This window comes from Mustela nivalis, assembly GCF_964662115.1.
Source record: "Mustela nivalis genome assembly, chromosome: 8".
NCBI lineage: Eukaryota > Metazoa > Chordata > Mammalia > Carnivora > Mustelidae > Mustela > Mustela nivalis.
In genome coordinates this window covers 20,092,191-20,114,177 of record NC_139027.1, presented here as the reverse complement: position 1 = coordinate 20,114,177, position 21,987 = coordinate 20,092,191, and the positions used below count along the sequence as shown (strand labels likewise).

General features: G+C 53.7%; 1 protein-coding gene across 2 annotated transcripts; it reads right to left on the bottom strand.

Annotated features, from left to right (window-relative positions):
* SLC35F6 (solute carrier family 35 member F6) lies at nt 1-17,590 on the bottom strand. Of its 2 annotated transcripts, XM_082745164.1 has the most exons (6): nt 17,369-17,589; nt 8,571-8,643; nt 7,653-7,824; nt 7,188-7,400; nt 6,389-6,499; nt 1-4,919 (listed from the first exon to the last, which is right to left on the bottom strand). In XM_082745164.1, the coding sequence occupies exons 1-6, from the start codon at nt 17,443-17,445 to the stop codon at nt 4,450-4,452; spliced, it is 1,116 nt and encodes a 371-aa protein (XP_082601290.1). In that variant the 5' UTR covers nt 17,446-17,589; the 3' UTR covers nt 1-4,449. The 2 variants fall into 2 exon arrangements, with proteins under 2 accessions (XP_082601290.1, XP_082601291.1); XM_082745165.1 differs by lacking the exon at nt 7,188-7,400 and having other exon boundaries at nt 17,369-17,590.
* Between the last annotated feature and the right edge of the window lie 4,397 nt (nt 17,591-21,987).

The window sequence follows — 21,987 nt, the reverse complement described above, 5'->3', positions numbered from 1 at the left end:
GTAGTTAGAATAAAGATTTTATTTTCTACGCTTTGTTTCCTTGTATTTTCTAAATGTTTTCCAGTTAACGTGTATCATAATCAGGGAAAACGTCATTACAAAAATCAGTGATTTCACGCAACCTTTGTTCCCTGGTGCAGCCAGAGTGGAAAAAAGTATGTTGATTAACCAAAAAAATTAAATGTAGAATTACCGTACGACCTAGCAATTCCACTTCTGGGTATACACTCAAAGGAATTAAAGGCAGGGACTTGAGCTGGTATTTGTACACTAATGCTCACATCAGTGTTACTCACAATAGCCCAAAATGTCCAAACGGATGAATAGATAAACAAAATGTAGTGCATACATACAATGAGATACTATTCAGCCTTAAAAAGACAGTAAATTCTGACACGTTACAACGTGAATAAACCTTGAAGGCATTAGGGTAAGCAAAATACAACAGACACAAGAGAACTACTGTTTGATTCCACTTACATTAGGTACATTACAGTGGTCAAATTCATAGATAGTGGGTGGTGGTTGTCAGGGGCTCAAGGGAAAGGAGGAACAAAGAATTAGTGTTGAACGGATACAAACTCTCAGTTTGGGAAGATAAAGTTCTGGGGATGGATAGTGGTTACCACTGCATAGCAAGGAGAATTCAATGCCACTGATAATCAAAATGGTGTTTTGTTGTGTGTGTTTTATGATTTTTAAGAAGAGGAGGGAAAGGGCAAAGGAAGGGGAAAAAAAGGGAAGCAGCTATACTTGGGGATACTCTGGTGTGTGTCCACCGTGATGGAGGGTGGGGTGAGCAGTCTGGTCCAGGAGATCCATTCTTTGGTGGAGGCCTATGTAATATAAGATCCGACAGCTAGGGGCTCTAAAATGTAAGCCCACTCCTTGAAAGGCTCTTGTATTTGTTCAATATTTCTCTAGTTCAGACTCTAATCAATTGATCGTTGTTTTACTGGTCTCTGCCTTTAGTGATCTTTCCAAACAGCAATTTGGATCCTATCACTTCCTTGCCTAAAACTCCCCCAGGGTACTCTAGGTCTACAGAGTTATCAACTCATGCCACTGCAAAATCTAAAAGGTACAGCACCATGTGGGCGCCTGCCCACCTCTTTGACCTTGTCTCTGGACACTTTTTTAGCATTGCATGCTTATTTCCAGACATACCTGTCTACTTATCTGTGGTTCTTGAATACATCACTTACATGTTTCTGAGCTTTCCACAGGCTCCTGGCCAGGGCGACTCTGGCCCGTTCTTTAACACTTAGCTCTTGAGTGGAGCTCTCTGGGCATTCTAGGCCGAGTTAGCTGATCGCTCCTGTACGGCCTCCTTTGTATCTCATACAAAGGCCCCTTATGCACATCACACTGTGCTGGAATTCTTTCTTTACACATTTGTCTCCTGTTTTTCTTTCCTGGATCCACAGCCCTTGGAGCACATCCGTTTTCAATAAAGTTGGCTGAATTCTGGGAGAGTAGTCCTCTACTGAAGGTTTTTTGAGAAGCGTTCCTAATGAAGATGGGTGATTTATAAACTTCTATATCTAGGGGAAATTCTCTGCTGACCTTAAGTTTTGAAAGGATGTAGTCAACAAAAGGCCAAAGGGGCCTTTAACTAAGGCAAATATGAAAGCATGAGGTTTATCTGTAAGTGGGTCAGGGAGGTATACGTATTCAGTAATGCAGAGAACCTCTTCTTTTTATAGGTTGCTAAGGCCTTGAGAGGTAACATGACTTGTCCAAGGTCACCCAAAGTCGAAGCTCTCTGACTTCTCCTTCTTTCTTCTACACCAGGTGGCCCTTTGCTTCACTCCTCCTACTGTCCTCAGCGGGGGTCAGAGCTCTGACCTCTCTGAGTGCTGTTTGTTAAGCAGGAACCTTTGGACAAAGTAAAGGCAATTGGAACCACTGGTCTGCTGCTAAATCTCTCTGCCTTGTGGCCAGATTCCTGGTGGAGGAGCCCGAGGGCTACCCAAGGCTCTGGACAGCGGTCCTGCAGGCAGCCCCTGCCCTAGCCCCCCGCCCCCCTCAAGACCTTTTTGCAGGGGGCAGGGACTGACTAGTCCACTATGACGCACATAGTTTAAATTACACTGTCTTCCAACTGGTGTTTACAGAAGACTGTTATCAGTCCTGATTTTGGGGTTCGGAACCTCCAACCAAACTTCCACCATTCCGAACCCCCTTACTCCACTGAAAAACATTCCCCACAACCCTTCAGCCTCAGTGAGAGAGGGGTGGTCCTTACCCTCCCGCCCACATGACCAGCAAGGCCTCTTGAACTCACCCTGCAGAGGAGAATGCAGCCTTGAGTAGTTGGAAAGAGGGAATGCATCTCCAGGGCCTGGGAGGGCACCTACTGTGGGCATGAAGTGTTCTTGAGGCATCTTGTTTTGTCTTAAAATAGATGGGAATTTTACATTCTCCTCAATGACGGTGTATTTTTTTTTCCATGATGGTGTATTTTAATAAGACATTTCTTCCCCTCGGAGAACTGATGCTTTGTGCTGGGCCTCTGCTGGGACTCCTGTGTCCCCGGCAGGCCACCCCAGAGGGCAGTGTGAACCCGACACGACATTCTGCCATGTGGGTGTTTATGGGCACCTTCAGTTTATTATCTTATGTGATTTTCACACTCATCCCACAAGATGGAGGGCCAGCTTTCCCATTTTGGAGATGTGAAGACCCAAAGATCCAGAAGTAAAGTGATTTGCCTGATTTGGGGTCAGGCCTGATATTTAACCCTTGTGCTCCTTCCCTTTCATTAAAAAAAAAATAAAATAAATAAAATAAAATCGACAGTATGTCAATTTCCCTTTTGTTTTTAAAAATAGAGCCTCAAATGCCATCGTAAGGTCCCAGTTAATTTGGACAAGGAAGCTAAAGTCCCCACAAGGCTCACTCCCCATTTCCTTCTTCTGGGGTATATGCTGTAGCCCACAGAAGCTCTGGGGCCCCTGGGACTCGGAGCTGGTGGCAGGGAGTGGCCCTCCCCTCCCAACAATCTAGTAACCTGCTGATTCCCACAGAGCCTGAGGGCTTTGCGTTGTCAAAGAGCCCTTCCCCCAGGATCTATTTTAAGGAAGGCATTCGGTGTTTTGTTTTATGATGAAGCTGCCCAGAAAAATGGTCTGAGGCTCCAGAAACTGCCACGGAGTGAGGAACTCCGCAAGGAAGGGCTGCTCTGCTCCCTGGGGTCCCCAATGCCAGTCACCTCTCTTCAGGGGTGTGGGGGGGCAGACAAGAGCAACAGCACATGAAGCTTTTATTCTGGCCATGGAAAATTTACCCCAAAGACCCCAGAGAGACCTGTATGGTGGGTGGGGCTGGAGGTCTGGAATCAGGCAAACCTAGCTGGGACTGCAGGCTCCGTGAAGAAGTCCGCGAAGCACTCTGGGCAGTGGCTTCCTCATCTGCACCCACCCGTGTGGCTTGTTACACCGAAGGATTACCGTTGAGCACTTAACACATGCCCAGGACACCAGAATTACTCTAAATGGCGCAGTGCTAGTAAGTTCGTCACCCTGGAGGGATATCTGTGGAGTCGGGTTGTTGAGGGTAGGGTTGAGGTCCAGATGTGCTCTGGATCCCAAGGGCATGGCCGGAGTCTACAGCAGGAGAGCCTTCTTGCAAAACCACTTACATCTCTGGGCCTCAGTCTTCTCATCTTTAAAATGGAAGGTGAAGAGTTCGTAAAAGCTGCTATTAAAGGCTACTTGGAATTCCCCATCATCCCCCTCCCCGCTGCCCCGGGCAGGGAGGTCTTGAGAGTGTGGGAGCAAGGATGCCAGCACTGGCATGGGGAGGAGGCACCGTGGGCAGAGGAGCATTTCCAAAGAAGGTGCTCCTCCTTTCCCAGAGGATGGGCCCGGCTGAGGCTGGAGGCACCAAAGCCACAGCAGCTGCACCTTCTGCTTTACAGACGAGGACCCCAAGGCTCAGGGCCACTAGGTAATGGGCTGGGGGACATATGCCGAGTTTGTGGCACAGTCCAGCTAAAACTTAAATCTCCATGGCGGGGTTAGCAAATAGCCTATCCTAGAAAACATGGCACCGAGTTCCGGTTTGAATGTGTTCACTGACCTCTCTTCTCTGGAGAACCAAATTTAGCTTATGATTTAGGAGAAAATCTTAGGGTTGTTAGTTCCTGCAATTCCACTTCATGATTTAGTGTTCATGTTGCAGGAGGGGCTTGCGGGCGAGCCTGGCAGGGGTAGGTCACCGTACTCAGTCCTGTGTGGGCGGCACAGGGGGTGGTGACCAAGGAGGACCTGGGTGTCTGGTCATCTCTTGGGGTAGCAGCTGCCCTGGCGGGGGGGGGGGGGGAGTCTGTGGGGAGGAGAGGGTGAGGCCTCGGGGACAGGCCACTGGAGGCTCACCAGCCCGAGCAGCCTCGGCCTCAGGGTGGACAAGGTGCATCCAGGTAGCAGCGGAGAACCCACGCGAGGCTCAGCTGGCATCGTTGATGGGAGTCCGGGAGCCGCCAAGCAGTCTCTCATGCTCGCCTTCCTCTGCGGGGGGCCGGCCCCTGGACAGGCGGCTCAGCAGCGGGCGGTGCAGCCCATTGTAGAGCGCGGTGCCCATCAGGAGGATGAGGAAGCCCAGGATCTGCAGGGGGTGGAAGGCCTCCCAGCCCAGCGCCAGACTCAGGGCCCAGATGACAATGGTGCGCAGACTGTCCAGCACCATGCGGGTAGTGGCGCTCAGCTCCTTGGTGACACTGATACCCGCGAAGTTGAAGAAGGCGATGCTGCTGATGTTGCCCAACAACGCCAGGGCGATGAGCGGCTGTCGACCCACCTGGCAGAAGGCGTCCGGCACGTCCTCCAGCGTCCCGCGGGGGTTTCCGCTGAAGGAGCCGGCCGGGATGTAGTACATGGGCACCAGCAGCAGGGACAGGATCACGAAGCCGAAGAGGCCTGTGGGGGCGGAGGGAGCACCCTGCTCTCTCTGCTCGACTCCGGCCCCTCCCCTCCCCCCTCGCCCAGCTGAGCCGCACTGGTCTCCCTCCGGGAAGACCCTCTTCTGCCAGCCCTCCCACCAGCTCCTTCCTGCTCACCCCGAGTTCACAGCGCCCCACTGAGGGGGCTATAGCTGCCCTGCTCCACTCTCCTCATGTCTTCCAACTGGACCAAGAATAAAAATTACATTTTATACCGTGGCCAGCGCTCGTATGCACAGGCACGGACCCACGCACGCACTGTCACAAAATAGCAGCTACCCTTCCCATGTTCTCTGGCGCTATTCAACTCTATTGTGTTCATTTACAAAAGAACGGCAGCTGCGGCCACGAATGCTTGTTCTCACAAGCATGGAAAAACATAGTTCTCGAATTCGGGGTCACCGGTCTGCAACTGGGAGCCGACCAGAATGTGAATCAGAGCACGGCTCCCTTCAGAGTCTCTGGGAACAAAACCGAGCGGACACCACAAGGTGTGACGCTGTAAGGGGTGGAGAGGTCTATCGTGCCAGGAGCCCGTGGCGCTCGCACAGCTCCCGAACGGGGCCACAGGACCCAGGTGGCTGGTGTTGTGCTAGTACGCCCCACTGGCTTCATATCCTCAAAGCTTAAAGGTTTTGGTCTTTACTTCCCGTCTCAACAACTTTTGGTGGCTCCTCTCTGTTATTTAAAGTCTGGATTAGGGGCACCTGGGTGGCTCAGTGGGTTAAAGCCTCTGCCTTCAGCTCAGGTCATGATCCCAGAGTCCTGGGATCAGGCCCCACATGGGGCTCTCTGCTTGACAGGGAGCCTGCTTCCTCCTCTCTGCCTGCCTCTCTGCCTACTTGTGATCTCTGTCTGTGAAATAAATAAATAAAATCTTAAAAAAAAAAAAAAAGTCTGGATTAAATCCACTTGCCTGACATTCAAGATTCTCCATAATAAGACCCTGACCTAGTTAATTCCTGATCATTACCCCGACCCCAAACCTGTATCTCACCAACCACTCCTTCCTGGTTTCACCACTCAGGGCCAGCTCCCCATGTCCTCACTCAGTCTGGAGTTTTCCCTCCTGCCCCCTCTTGCTGTAGTTCGAACACCACCTTCCCTGTCCTGAAGACACTCAGATGTGCTTGTCATCTGAGTGGTCTGAGTGCAAATGCATTGTCCGGCACTTCCCAGTTGGCCAGCTCCTCTAGAGTGGGGCGCACATCCCCTTCATCCTCAACCTCATCCCCTCCCCGCCCCCAACCCAAGCTCCTGGGTCAGAGTCTCTGTCAGCACACTCATGGGAAAGGAAGGGAGGAGTTGGGGAGGGGGCTCATCCCCTCCCCGTGGGCCATGGCACCTCGCCTGGAACTCCTGCTTGTGCATCCCCTCCGCAAGCTACCGTCCAGGGTGCCCCCGCAGCAGCCGTACCCCAGCCCCCAAGCCCCTGTGCTCACACACCTTCAGTGCCGACTGCCCGCAGAGGGTGCACGTTATGCCTGTAGACGAACTTTTCCTCGAGCACCATCTGGATGGAGACGATGATCTGGGCCATGATGATCAACAGGTCCCCTGTGGGGAAGGGAGCCAGGGTGACGCTGGGCTGCAGGGAGTGGGAGTGGGGGTGGGGATGGAGCATAGCCACAGGGTCCTTGGTAGGGTGGTGGGCCCAGTGCTGGGGTGGACGGCTCCCGCAGGGACATGAGAACTCCCAGAGCCCCTGATTTGGCAGGGTCCCATATGATTCACAAGGCAGTCATGGCAGCCCCATGCCTGGTCTCCTGGCCCCTGAGGACTGGCGCAGGCCAGCAGCACAGGCATGTTATCACTCTGGGCTGAGGCTCTAGAAGATCCAGAGGCCTGTGAGGGGCACAGTGGGGGTAATAAGCAGGTCTTCTGAGATGCAAGAGACTTGGTGATAGACGTTTCCAGTTTAGTCCGTCCTCCGAGGACCAGAAGGGTCCCGTCATTGTTGAGTAGGCTGCCAGGCTGGGTACTAGGTGAGCGCTCCATCGACAGCGGTCGCTCCCCCTCCCAGACCTGGCAGTCTGTGCGTGTTTATCACAGGACAAACCTCCCTCCTCTGACCTCCCGCTTCTTATCTACCCCCTCTCATGCTACTTGCACCTTTCTGCACTCTAGCCATCATCTCGCGGGCAGATGCCGGCCCACGTCCCCTGTGTGCCCTCACCTGGGGCTTGGGCTCCCAGGGAGGGCAGACCAGGAGCGGTAGCCCTTGGGTCCCCACCCCTTGTCGCACCTGTGATCACTTCACTGAGCTTGTGCTGATCGTCGTGCTTGCTCAGGAGGTCGGCCAGGCCCACGACCACCAGTCCCGCGATGGTGGCAAGGATGCCCAGCCACTGGCTCAGCGCCAGCCTCCGTCCCAGGAAGGCCACCGAGAAGAGGCCCGTGAATATGATCACTGCACCCCGAAGCATCTGGAAGCTGGAGGCACTTGTCATGTTCAGGGCTGGGAGAGGGGACACATGATGTGAGCTCCCGAGGGCCAAGGCTATCCAGTCACTGTGGGGCCCTCAGGGCTGAAGACATGCCTTGCACACAGTGTGTGCTCAGCAAATCTCGCTCGTTTGCGCATGTGCGTGAGTGTGTGTGCGCATGTGTGTTAAGTCTGGGACGGGGAAGGGGTGAGGTGAGCTGGGGTAGGGGTGGTTGCTTCACCAGTGCCCCCTCCAGCCCTCCGCAGCCTGGCCCCGCTACTCACCCACATACATGATGCTGGTCCCCGTCATGTCGCACAGGGCAGGGGGCAGGAAAAGAAGGGAATTAAAGGGCTGCTGGGGATCCATGCTGGCATCTGGGTGCCTCGCAGCTCTGCACCGAAGCAGGAAGAAGGCCGCCAGGCAGGAGAACTCCCCCAGGAACATGCCCACAGCCTGCAGGGACGGAACCCTGTAAGTTCACAGCTGGAAGGAGAATCACCTTGGACAGAATTTTAACACCGCCCGTCTTCACACGGAAGCTTTCCTGTGACTTGGCGCATATACCAGACAAAAGCAGAGCTGCTGTATGTGGAAGGCCAGACACTACCTCCTAGGTCTAAGCCCTAATCCCTAGAAACATCTCGATGGAAACCCTGAGGCTATAGACAGCCTGGTCTGAAAACCACCAATCTAAGGCCAACCTCCGGTCAGTTCTAGATGGAGAAACGGAGGCCTAGAGAGGCTCTAGAACTTTCTTATGGCCATGGAGCAAGTTGCTGGGAGAGCAGGGGCTGAAGTATGAGGCTCTGCCTCCTTGTCTGGCCACAGGTGCCTTCTGTTTATGTTGTCTGCCCCGTCCCAGTGGAGTATGGGCTTCCCAAGGATGGAGAGCAGGTTTTGCTACGGGGGTTGATATGTTCCAGATGGGTCCTGACAAGGACATGTGAGGGCATGCCTGGGCATGCCTGCTCCCCAGGACTTAGGCAGCCCTCCCAGAGAGGGCTGTGCCCTCTGCCCCCTTCTGTGGGCACTCACACCCTGGCCTCTATTCTGGGGAGGGAGGGAGACAGGGAGGGAGAGGATGATTCTTCTGGAAGCAGGGGAAGGCTCTACCCCACGTGAGAAAGCCTCAGGGTCTCACAGGGGACACCTGACCAGAGGCCTGGCCAACAGGAGGTGGGGAGGGATGGGGCGGATACCTGGAGGAAGGGATGCTGGAAGCTGTGCTCCTTGCTCCCTCCGCAGCCCGGGGCCATGAAGTTGTCTGCCCATCTGCAGCGGAGAGAAAGAGAAGGTCAAAGCCTTGGCACTGCACCAGCTCTGCAACTCTGGCCCTGGGGTCTGCGGACAAGCTTGCTCCTCTCAACACCAAGGGCCCAAACTTAGGGGACCTGGCTCAGCGTGAGACTCCACTCCAAGAGGCCAGTTCCTGCAGCACGAAGTCTTCATCTGGGATCAGCAAAGGGGGTGGGTGGGCTAGAAACCTTTAGCTGAAATGTAGCATTTCCTCACATTGTGAATGTAGCCCCTCAGTACCTGTGATTTTGTCACACACGTCATGGCTACTCTTCCCGGCATGTCAGTCCTTGTAGGTACTGGGAAGTGGCATTTACATGCATTGCTACTAGAAAATCACAGTGATTAGACCCACTACTTACAATTTTCTGTGTCAAGAAGTGTCTACATACACATATTACTACATCACAAATTGGCTTTTTCAATGTTTTGATAACTTTATTTCAACGTAAGTGGCTTTTTCTGTAATCCAAACCTTTAATTGCATTTTTTTTTTTTTAAAGATTTTACCCATTCATTTGAGACAGAGAGACAGAGAAACAGAGACAGTACAAGCAGGGGGAAAGGCAGAGGGAGAGGGAAAAGCAGACTCCTCGCGGAGCTGGGAGCCCGACTTGATCGCAGGACCTGGAATCATGACCCGAGCTGAATGCAGACTTAACCATCTGAGCCACCCAGGTGCCCCTAACTGCACATTTAAAAAACAATATTCTAGGCTTTACTGACTGTCAGATGGACTCATGGAACCAAAAATATCAGAAGCCTGTGTTCTGCAAGGGCATTCGGGCCCTTGGGAAACGACTTCCTGACACAGACCAGGTGGTCACCTTCCTATAACCTGAATGGTCTGGAGGGTCTTTCTAGCACTGATGGGGAAGCAGGTGGCAAGTACATGGCACTAGTGGAGTGGCCTCCCAGCCAGCACCCTGACAGATGGCGTCACTGAGTCTGGCACGCTTTCCCAGCAACACCAGACACAAGCCCAGAATCCTCTGCGGCACAGCGCCCTGGGCAGCTCCCACCAATTGTTCTGCACTATCTGCTGCCCATGCACTAAAACCCTGGCCCCCCAATTTCACTCTGGCTGGGATTTGTTGGGTCCCTGGGGTCTTGTCTAATCTCTTTCATTTAAAAGTCCTTTAGGGGCACCTGGGTGGCTCAGTCAAGCGTCTGCCTTTGGCTCAGGTCATGATCCTGGGGTCCTGGGATCGGGAGCCTGCTTCTCCCTCAACCACTGCTTGTGTTCTCTCTCTCTGTCATATAAATAAATAAAATCTTTTTAAAAATGTCCTTTAGATATTTGGAGACTTTCCTACCCTCTTTTGAAGCTTCTCATCTTGTGGCTAATCAGCCCCAGCCCTTTCTAACCTTTCACTTCCCTGACTGCTGACTTCTGGAAGCACTCAGGGAGTCCCAGGCCCAGAGCTAAGTGTGTGGCATCTGGCCCAGACCAAGCCTGGCAAGACAGCAGCCCCTCCTTCACACTGCACACCCTGTCACTCGCGGACATGGCTCTAACCGAGTCTGTCACATCACGCAGCTGACTGGAGTCAATGCTACCATAGGGCAGCGACTTGTGGGCCCTGGACCCATTTCTTCTGCAGCGCCCTGCACCTAGGCAGTGGCTGTCTCTAAACTACAAGACTTGGGACTTCTCTTTCTTAAACGTCCTTCCTTGCCATGCCTGTGAAGAGCAGCCACGTGGTAGTCCCCAGCCCTACCCCGCTGGCTCATTTCTGCAACAAGCCTGAGGTTTCAAAAGCCAGGGGGAAGCCTTTTGTCTCCGGTGTCCCCCGCCCAACAGGGCAGCAAGCCTGGGACCTTGGGTAGGGGCTGGGTTTGACAAAGATCCTGGCCAGCCCTGGTTTCCCTGTGCCCTGAGTGTAGGGAGGGGAACAAGGAGCTCTTTGCCACAGCCTGGGAATGGGCATAAGGCGTGGACACTGGCAGCAGGAAGGGCAGGCTGAATGCGGTAGGGTTCCCCATCAGCCCTGAGGGCGAGACCACATCTGCTCATTGATCTGAATGTACCCCAGGGCTGTTGAAAAAAACAGGGCCAGGGCGAACTTGGCTCACAGTGAGCTCACTCACAGCGGAAGACCCCACCCACCCTAGAGATGCCAGGAGGGACAGTTAGGAGGGCTTGCGGTTCTTGGGAATGATGAGGGTCTTCAGGAGAGCTGAAGGGTGGGGAAGTCTCATAGGACTGGTTGGAAATGCAGAGAGAAATCTGGGTCAGGGGACCAGGCTGTAACCAGTCCCAGTACCAACGGCGCAAAGAAAGCCACAACTCAAGAAACCGCCTGCTCTGCGGGGTTCTCATTTCTGCCCCATCTGCTGCAAGTTTTGGTCCCTGATCCCCAGACAGGACAGGATGTGGGATACTGGTGGGGGCCGCAAACCAATGGTGTGGCCCCTCAGCCCCCAAGGCAGGTCAGGCTTGCTTTTGCAGAGAGAGCACTCTGGGAGGGCCTGCGGGAGGCAACTGAGTGTAACAGAGAAGCGAGGAAGAATAAGGAGGCCCTGTTTTCCCAAAGTGCAGAGCCAACTGCCCCAGAGCAAGTCGGAGATGGACATTCCTAGAGCTGAAGCCAGGAGGAAACAAGGGAGGTTCTGCCAAGCCCAAAAAGGTCACCTAGAAGCTCAGGGCACAGGCATGTGTGGAAGCAAGCCCCTTCCCCATCATGGTAGTACACCCAGATTCATGGCAGGCTCCAGAAGACCCTCAGATCCAGTGGTAGAGCCGCCTCCCTGAACTCCCCCTGAGCTGTGGCCCACACAGCTTACGGTGATGACCACTCACCCACCCATCACTGTGTGCGTTCAAGCCACTACCCCAAGCTCAGCATCCAGCAACTTCTCTACTTCTGGCTCCCCAGCTCCCGGCATACAGGAGCTCAGACATTTTTCCTTTGTTCAACCAGTGGCATTTCTAGACTCGCCCTGGCAAATGGGCAGAGTCTGCATGACTCCTCATTTCCCACTGAGGGAGATGCCATCTGCCAGTGGGCCCGGCTGGGCTTGTCCCCCAGGGGTGAGCACTGAGAGCAGAGCTGGCTCTAAGGCTGATGCCGAGCTCTCTCTCCTGCCCCCAGGGCCTCCTTTGCTTCCCCCCAGCGGTAGGTCTGCCTCAACAAGCTGGGGCTGGCAGTGCTCCCAGCCTGGGAAATGGAGTCTTTTTGTATCTGGACGCTTAGGGCGGGCTTGCGGCCCCAAGGGATTGGGTGTCGGGGTGGGGAGTGGGGGAACGGCGGCCCTTTCCAGCCTTCCTTCAGGCAAGGAGGAGTTCAGGCCCGCAGAGACTCGGGGCTGGAGTCTAGTGTCTCACCCCGGTCTTCAGACAAGCTTCAGCTCATTGCACAGGCACCGATGGAGCCCAGAGAGGACAGAACAAGAGCCAGAATCCAGCCTCTGCTGAACAGGGGAGGACAGCAAGGGCCCCTAAGGTGGGACAGCTGTTTGCAAAAACACTTTGCTGCGTGTTTTGGTAAATGTTCCACTCACTGAGTACTGACTCCATGCCAGGCCTGTGCCGGACACTCATGTTCTTCATTTTACGGACGGGGACGTCGTGGCTTGTGGGGGAGGGGTGGCGAGAGCCGAGTGCGGACCCATACAGTTAACAACGGGCAGGTCTAGGGCCAGATCCATCTGCTTGAATTCGCATTCAGAAAAGGCAGCAGAATCCCTGGAAAGCTCATGACTTTTGAGTCTCACAGGCTGGACAAGTTAATAGTTTTCTCATCTATAAAATGGGGATAGTGAGGCCAACACCGAGGAATGGTCAAAAGTAATACATAATGTAAGATAGACAGCCCCAGGGATCAGAGAGCGCTCGAGGGACTCGATCTGGTGCCGAGAGGGGGTTCGTCCCCAGGGGTCTTCACCTCCAGCTCCCTGCTCCTTCCTCGGCACCTGACTTTCTCCCATCACCTTCTTATTGCAGATTCTTCCCACTCCCCTGGCTGAGGCGGAGAGAGGAGGCTCTGCAGATGGGTCCTCTCCCCTCTGTAGACAGCCTATTCTAAAGGCAGGCCACAGTGGCGTGGGCAGGAGGCGGCTTGGGGGACCCTCGATCTCGAGAGTCAGGCTGATGCTAATGAGAAGATGCCTTCTGCTGGCAGAGACTGGCTTCTTTCATCAATTTTTTAAATTAAAATTTAATTTAATTTAAAATTTTTTTAATTAAAAATTAAAAAATTTTAAAGTGATCTCTGCACCCAACATGGGGCTCGAACTCATGATCCTGAGATCAAGAGTTGCACACTCTACGGACTGAATCAGGAGACTGGCTTCTTTTAGGAGGGGCCTCGGCAGGCAGGCTGGGGGCGGGCTTGCCTGGCCAGGGGTGAGTCACTCCAGCCTGGCCAAACTCAGAGCTCAGCATTCTGAGAGGCATGCGCGGCCACGTGAGGGTGGCGGGTGCAGAGAGACTGAGGAAGTGGCTGATGTGGTTGCTTCGGTCTGACAGTGGTGTCCAGTACCCCAGCAGAATCTCTGCCACTTCCTCTGGCTCCCCCTGCTCCTCCAGCCCAGTGAGTCAGCTCCTTCCTCCTGCCTAGAACCTCCAGCAAGGCCGCGGGGCTGCTCTACTCTTCCGTGTCACAGCAGTTGGTGATAAACAATCACGAGACCTCTAAGTATTACCCAATCTTCCTCGGTAGATCCTGCCTGGTGCCTGGGCTGAAGGGAGGGAAGTCACGCCCATTTTACAGATGAACCTGAGGCTCGGCGAGGCCCCTGTGACTCATCGAATCCCATAACTCCCACTCCTTGTGCTCTCTTCACTTTACACACTACCCTCCAGGTTTGGGCTTTCCATGGCTGCTGCAAGAAGCCCTCGGAAGCAATTATCCCAGGCCGGCTTCTGGAATTTAAGAGTGGGGTCAGCCACCAAGGCAAAAGTTAGAGCTGGCACAGGAAGGATGGTAAGAGTCCTTCCCTACTAGAGATCCAGGGGTCCCAGTTTTCTGCTGGGGTCCCCGCACCAGGGGCCTGATTGTTGGAGGGGAAGCCACCCCCTGGCCCCTCTCCGGCTGGGTGGGCTTCACAGCCTGCAGCCTTTTGGAGAGCATCTGAGCCTCACTTAATGAGCACCTGCTTGACCCTGGCTCTTGACATGTAGGACCCTAGCTGGGTTCAGGACAATGGGGCTCTGAAATGGGCAAGACCCCACGAGGGGGTGGGGACTGTCTGCTGTGCAGGTGACCCATGGGCAGAAGGTCTGGGTGAGGGGGGAGAAAGCAGCCACAGAAAGGAGAAGCAGCCACTGGACTGGAGGGGCCCTTTGAAGAGGCCCAGGACCAGGGACAAGGCCAAAGGGCCAGGCTGGTGGGTAGCCTCTGTCCCCACCCCAGTAAGAGCAGCCCCGTCTCCATCTCCTGCAGCCTACCCAGAACTGCTGAGCAGGCAGAGGGGCCTCCTCCAGGGGACAGCTGCCCTGTGGTCCCCGCACAGCAGGGGGCAGGTGCTCACCCACTTCCTCTGCCAAGTTTCATCTTCCCAGGACCTTTTACAGGTCAAGGAACCGAAAGAGACTACTGGAGACACTAAACGAGAACCACGAGTACTGTAACCCCCTCCCCCCGCCCCCCCCATCCCAGAGGGCGGGCACTCTGGTGATGGGGGGGGTGGGAAGCCATTGCTTGTGGCACTGCAACTTCCACGGGGCTGGGACTGGGTGTTCTCTGTGGGGAGATGTAAGAGGGGATCCCCAAGGAAGTGGGACTTTGGGGGCACTGTCTGTAAGAGGACCGAGACCTAGTTTCTGGTCCCCACTCTGATGCCAGCCAGTTAGTCACTAAAAGAAACTTTTCGTGGGACCTAGACTATAAATTGTAGGCTTTGGGATGGGAGATTTCTATGTTTCTAACAGGTTTTAAATTTCATTTATTTATTTGACAGAAATCACAAGTAGGCAGAGAGAGAGAGAGGAGGAAGCAGGCTCCCCCCTGAGCAGAGAGCCCGATGCAGGACTCGATCCCAGGATCCCGAGATCATGACCCAAGCCAAAGGCATCGGCTTAACCCAGTGAGCCACCCAGGCGCCCTGTTTCTAACAGCTTTAAGTGCCTTGAAAAATGACTTGAGAAACCCCTAGCCTCACTCCATATTGATAGTGAAGAACCTGAATTCTTAAGCCAGATCACTTTGGCTCAAATATCAACTCTGCCACGGAACAGCTGAGTTGACCCCGGGTAAACAGTTCCATCTCTCCATAGCTAGGTTTCCTGATCTGGCAGCTGCTAGGGACTCGCTGTGGTCCCATCTTAGTTCATCTGTCCCTGCCAGGAAGTGCAGGTCAGAGCGTAATTTCACATCAGTAATCCCCACCAGGATGCACACAGCCCCTCTCTCATGTTTTCTCTCGGAGGGTGTCCTTCTCACAGTCTGGCCTTAGAACCCTGTATAGGGCCTAACTCTGGGGCCCATTTGAGTTAGGGAGGCTCCCAAAAGGCCCCATATCAGGTGACCTGGCATAGGACAGGTCCAAAGGCTGGGTCCCCACGTGCGAGTCTCTTTCCTGCCTCTTGGGCAGCCTGCAAGGGCAAGGTCTCCTGGGGCCAAGAATCCCAGGGCCTCCTACTTGACCAGGAAGGAGCTGAGTCAGTTTACTCCAGTAATAACTGGCCATCTCGACTCTCCTTGGGTACAGAAGCCCCGGGAAATATAGAGCCACTCTCTAAGCATGTGACTGAGACCTTGAATGCTATGACAGACGGACAGATGGACGACTCGTTCTGCTGCATTCAGATCCTGAGATGGAAGCTCTCAGGCTGAGTCTCCTTTATAGTGAAGGAGGCCACAGGGCTCAGGAGACCAGCTCACAATCCAGATGCAGACAAACAAGAGACAGTGGTGTCCACCCAGAACTCCACTTCCTCTGGAGAAGGGAGGGCACTGAGGTTGTCAGGTGTGTATGCTCTGCCTGCTTCGCCTCCTACCCTAAGCATCTCAAACGATCTCTTGGCTACTTCAGCCTCCTTCCCGGAGTCCAGACGGTGCTTTGCACCCTGTAGGTCCCTCATACACGTCTGATGAACTGGACAGGGTACCTTCCTCCCAGACCTCTCCCCTGGGGCATGTGAACAAATACCTCAAAAATGAGTAAGAGATGACTAGCCCCCCACCCCCCAGTGGGCCTCAAGCACAGCCCAGAGGGTCGCCGATGTGACCCTGCCTTGCTGCGGAGCCTGGAAGGGCCCGGCTGGAAGTGAGGTCTGGCTGGGACAGGGACACTGTCTACTCCGCTCCAAATGCCTCTTGGGATAGGTTCAGAGAAAGGCCAGGATCTGGGTACTGAGGGCTCTGAGACGGTAAACAGGGTGGGGCAGGAGGGCCCTGCCTGGAGATGGGGGCAGAGCAAGCGACAAAGCATTGCCAAGAGAAGGACCTGCCTCCTGGGTCTCCTGTACATGGCCAAGGAGGCATGCTCAACAACAACACCCCCCCCGCCCCCCAGCCTCATGACGGCCCTGGGGCCTCATTCCCTAACCTCCTGGGGTCTGTCTTCATCGTCTCACAAGCTCCCACCCTTCTGCATCAGAGCTGAACTGTGCACCCAGATTCCTGTCTGGGTTCATGACACTTTTGTTCTCCCAGCAGAAACCCTGGAGGGGTCACTGGCTGTTTGTCTCTCTCGCTCCTGTGGGTCAGGCCTTATGGCTTCATTCTGCACCTGGTCTCCCCCACCTGCCCCCTCCTTGCCTGCCTCACTGCCCCCTCCTCCCTCCCGCATCGGCCCAGCAGCAGCCTTGGAGTGGTCTTCCCTGCACTAAACTACCCTGCATTTTGACCACCCGGTTCATCATATCATTTATAACAAGTCACTCCCTGCTCAAAAGCTCTTCTTTGATTGTGGGATAAAATCCGGCCTGGGCATTTGGTGCTAGTTACAAACACTTCCATGTGGCCTTGCGGTTCCCTGAAGCAACGTCTGGCCAGAAGTAGAAATCCCACCAAAATGTCAAGGCCCAGGGACACCTGGGTGGCTCAGTTGGTTAAGCAGCTGCCTTCGGCTCAGGTCATGATCCCAGCGTCCTGGGATCGACTCCCACATCGGGCTCCTTGCTCCGCAGGGAGCCTGCTTCTCCCTCTGACTCTGCCTTCCACTCTGTCTGCCTGTGCTCGCTCTTGCTCGCTCTCTGACAAATAAATAAAAATAAAATCTTTAAAAAAAAAAAAAAAAATGTCAAGGCCCAGCTGTGACCTCTCCTCCGTGAGGAGCCCATAGGGTATCCCCAGGTCTGTTGCGGCAGCCTGCCACGCTCACACGGCTTCTACTGGAGTCCGCGTGCACAGTGCGAGAGCGCCCTGTCACCCCACCCCTGCCCAAAGCTCCTGGAGGGCCTAGCCTCCAGCCCGCGTTGGAAGGGGCCGGAGAGAGAACTGGTCTAAAGATGAGGAAACTGAGGCATGGAGACGGGAGGGGGCTCGCCGGGATCAAGCACACAGCGATCCAAGCCGGGGCTCGGATCCTGCAGCGGGCCACACGGCCTAGGTCCATGTTTCTCCGGGCTGCTCGCCCCTTGGGGGCCCCCAAGCCGCGTGAACCGACCGGAGAAACGAGGCGAGCCGGTGAAGCCGGGAAAGGAGAGCCGAGAAGGGGGAGGAAGAGGAAGGTGCGCGGGGTCCCCAGAGCCCTTGCGGGCCGCTGCAGGTCCGGCTGAGCTCCCAACCCTCCCGGCCGGGCCCGGACTCACTTGGCCGAGAGCGTGTTGATGGAGCCGGTGACAAGCATGAGCCCGGCCAGGAACAGCTGGTACTTGGTCCAGGCCATGGCGGCGGATGCGGGGAGCGGAAAACTGCAGGGACCCCCGCGACCCTCCCGGTCGCTCCAGAAGGCAGATCCCGACCCCGTCACCCGGGGGTCTCGGGAACGAGCGCTTCCGGGCCTGGCGTCACGTGACCCACACCGCCCCGGCCCGGCCCGGCCCCGCCCCGCGCCGTGGCCCCGCCCCCGGGGCGGGTTCGCTGGGCTTTTCCCTTGGCTCACTCGAGTCCACAGGGTGACAGTGACCAGTTACAGGCCCAGGTCTTCCCGTTTGTAGAAGCGGCTGATGGGGACAGTACAACGAGAACGCACTGTGAATGTCAGAGCGTTCTGCAAACCGTTTAAGGAGATCGCAAGCCAAATGATGTTAGAGACATCGCAGAGTGGATAGGACTCCTGGGAATCTCTTCTGTACAGGGAACCCCCCAGGGAAGCCTGGAACGTGTCTCTGGATGAGTTGTTCACATCTTCCAGAAATGTGGCGCAGGAATCTAGTTCTAGTTTCCCGGGAGACCCATTTTATAGCTGAGGAAAGGAAATTGAGAGAAGCCAAGCTTAGGGTCATGCTAGTGAGGGATGGAGTGGGGGTATGCATGTAGCTTCTTCAGTCTCCCCCAGATCCGTGCCTTCGGCACAGCCCCTTCACCAGTGCTCCTTCCTGGATACCCAGGATGCTGCTCTGAGGCATCTGTGGCAGAAAGACCTAGTGGTCTTGCTTGGTGAGGATTTAGGGCTTTTAAAATCCGAGTTCTTAGCTCCCTGGATGTCCTCTGTCCTCATCTCCAGGCCTCCAGTCTGCATCCCATGCCGTGTCACCCCACATGCTAGAGTGCAAAGCCTTGGGGCAGCTCCTTCAGACCTAGTGGACACATTCTCCCCCTTACTGCAAATCTTGTTACTTCTTAAGGTACAGATATAAGACCTGTCTGCCAACTCCTTGTTCTCACCCTGAGACTCCTTGAACTTGTGAAAATGACCAGTGTTGAATCGCAAGAACTCTGAAGAGACTGTACCAGACCCCTTTATTGCAGGAAGACCTGGCAGGGAAGGGGCACTTGTGGGGTTCTGGACAAAAGGTTGGAGGTAACTAGGGGAAGGGCTTTCCCGGAGGAGGGAATGCCGGTGGGATGGCACAGGGGTGCGAGTGAGCACTGAGTGTGTCTGGGATCCACAGACCTTCTGGGAACGTTTCTGCTTCCTTCTTGGGAGCCTGCAGTCTTCAGTCAGTGGGGGAGATGCAGATACAGAAGAAGTTTTGAGTTTCTTTTCCTCCATAACACAACTAGTTTCATGTGATTTCAAAGGAATCCATGGAGTTATAAAAAAATATTAACTGAGACCCTGGCCCTGTAGGGAGGCATGAAGTCAGACAGAGCAGACTACACCAGCTGGATAGCCCCATCCCTATTGGAGACAATTCCTACAGTCACAGTGACACACTCAGTGGGGCTCTGGATCATTTTCCCCACAAGTCAAGGATTCTGTCCTAAAGTAAATATTCTTAATGGCCAGTAGTGTCACCACCCCGATATGATGTCACTAGCAGCACAGTCTTTGTGTCCACAACCACATCATACAATGACTTTTAATTTATCACAGTGTTCTGACCTTTCGTCAAGTTGCTTTCCCAGGAGGATTTACTGGCAAATATACATCAAGAACCCCAAAGTATCAGGCCCAGAGCCGGGAATTGGGGCCCCAAAGACAAGCAAGATAAGATCCCTTCCCTCAAGGAGTTTGGGATTTTGTGGAGGAGAGGGGCAGGCACACCAGTCACCATGCAGCAGTGTAAGTGGCAGAAGGAATTGGGGAGGGGGTGGATTTCTCAAGAGGGGCAGGAGCGAGAGCATGACAGTGACGGTCAGTGCTATCATGACTCAGTGCTCCTGTCTGTGTCCACCTCTACTTGATCTCAGTGTCCAGAGCAGTCCCACAAAGCTAGAATCCCAGGGAAATTTGAGCAGGGACTTGAAGGAGAAGCAGGATTGCTCCAGGTGGAGAAAGGGGCATTCTAGGCTGAGACAACTATTTGTTGGTCACCTCCATGGGTATGACCAGTGAGCCTTCACACTGGGGGGTGACCAGTGAGCCTTCACACTGGGGGGTGACCTAGAGTGAGGCTCCAGGTATCTGCCAAACTGGCTAGGCTTTACAGGTAAAAACTAGGGTTGACATTAGTGTCCACAGGTGGCAGTGAACCTGGGGTTAAGGCATCAGAGCCTCAGGAGATGGAAAGCCTGAGAAGCAGTTTGAAGTAGAGAAGAATCTAAGTGGGAATGTTTGCAAAATCCTCTAGATTCTTATTTGGTGAAATTCAAGGGAGGAGCTTAATGCGTATGTTGGATACAAATTGGCCTCATAATTTTGGTTTCCTGGGTTAAGTAACGTGGCCACATACCAAACCTCAAAACTTTCTGAGCCTTTACAGAGTCAAAGGCGGGCCCATCTTCTCTGTGTGGTGCTCTCGGCCATCAGAAGAACAGTGTCTTATAATTGCTCACATTTGATTGTCTTGATTAAAGACAACAGCAGGGGTGCCTGGGTGGTTCAGTCAGTTAAGTGTCTGCCTTTGGCTCGGGTTGTGATCCCGGAGTCCCAAGATCGGGTCCCACGCTGGGCTCCATGCTCAGCAGGGAGCCTGCTTCTCCCTCTCTCTCTGCCTGCTGTTCCCTTGCTTGTGGTCTCTTTCTCTCTCTCCCTCTCACTGTCAAATAAATAAATAAATTTTAAAAGAAAAAAAGACAACAGCTTCCATGAGGATTGGCATTACATGAAAAGGAGCAAATTTAGCAAATTTTTAGCAAAGGAAGAAATTTACTAAGTGTTAAGGATGCCCCTTCCACAGAATGCTGTGTGGATAGGCTAGTGGACAGAGATAGGACATTTTTCATATTTCTTTAAAAGTTAAGAATCTTCAGTAGTGGGCTGACATCTGTGCAAGTTGCCCTACACTAGGGAAGAGAGGGAGGGCAGCTTCTGGCTGGCTCTGGCTTTTAGAGCAAGGTGACCATGGTTCAGTTGCTTCATCACGCAGTGCCCTACTTTTCTATCTGTAAAATGGGAACAATAGCATTCAGTGCTTGTGTGCAAAGGGAAGGAGGACAGATGGGGAAGTGCTGTGGGAGGCCTCATGGGGAGAGCCAGTATCCCTGCTCGGAGGTCAGGGCTGGCCCAGCAGAGAGGTACACAGGACCCGAGGCTGTGCATCAAAAAGCACATCTCATGATTTGCATAAGTGCATGATCCAGTTTTCTAGCTGGGGACATTTTGAACAAATTTGCATGCTACCTTCAAAGAGCCTCTAATTTCCAGAGTCAAATAGAAGATGCGTCACTGCAAACTCCTGCATTTGTATTCAAAGCTGACTGCCTGTCTGTGTCTAGTCTGAAAGATTGAACATTTCCCCAATCAATGTAATCACATTTTGAATTAGGAGAGTAACTTTACCCAGGAAGGGACAGAGATATGTGGACAGACAGTCCAGGTCAAACCCGTTTTGTTCTGAACAAGCTTTTCCTGGATGTCCTTGGGCCATTTCCCTCCTGTGTCCTGTTCCCCTGCTAGAATGTGACCTCCTCATAGACAGGTAACAAAGATTTTTTGATGATCGAATTTTAGGTGAGCTCTTGAATCCTCTCCCTCACTCGTATGGGCACTTCCATAAAAATCCAGTTTTGGCAAGAGCTGTGCTAAGTTGGTTTAACTGGACCCCCTACTCTCCATATCTGATCTCTTTCCATATCTTGCTAGGTTCTTCATCCTCCACCGTCTCCCGGGTGATGTCTGATCCTCTGGGCCTGTCTTCAGCAAGAATCCTGTTCGGTCAGTTTAGGCAGAATCCGAGTTATCCCTCTTAGTCATTTTCCATGCACTGACCTCCCCTCCCTACTTCTTGGTTATAAATTCCCACTTGCCCGGGCTGTATTTGGAATAGAGTCCCATTCCACACCAAGGTCTCTTTTCCTGTATTGCAATAGTCCTAAATAAAATCTATCTGTATTGCTTTAACTGCTCTCTGGCTCTGATTTTTCTGCGACACAGGGCTCGGGGCTTGGTATCCAGTTGCCATCTCTCCCAGTAGGGTAGCTGTGGCAGTGTAGCCATCTGAGGCCGTGGTTGGCAGCAAGAAGACGAGGCTTGGAAGGAAGCGGGCAGGATCAGGTCCCAGCTGTCTCCTGGGAGAGAAACTGGAACCGTGGAACCAGGTCCGACCAGACCTGTCCTGGGAGAGGAATGTGAATGAGCTATCCAGGTAGAGAAGCCATAGATGTTGGAGTGCACCAGCTTTTACCCGAGGACTTTGGTGGTTTCTATGGTGACTGAAGATGATTAGATTAGGAGTCACCTGCTCCTTCCAGCTTCAGACTCTCAGAAGGTCATTTTCAAACCTTCTCTCTGCCTTTCTTTCTTAACATCTTTTTGGGACCCCCTCCCGCCTTCCTTTGGAGCTTGTCGCTAGGTCCCGGAAGCAGGTGTTTGCCTTGGTCCTCTGGGAGCTCGATCAAGTCAGATCCAGATAAAGCATGGACTTCCGGTTAAATATGATTT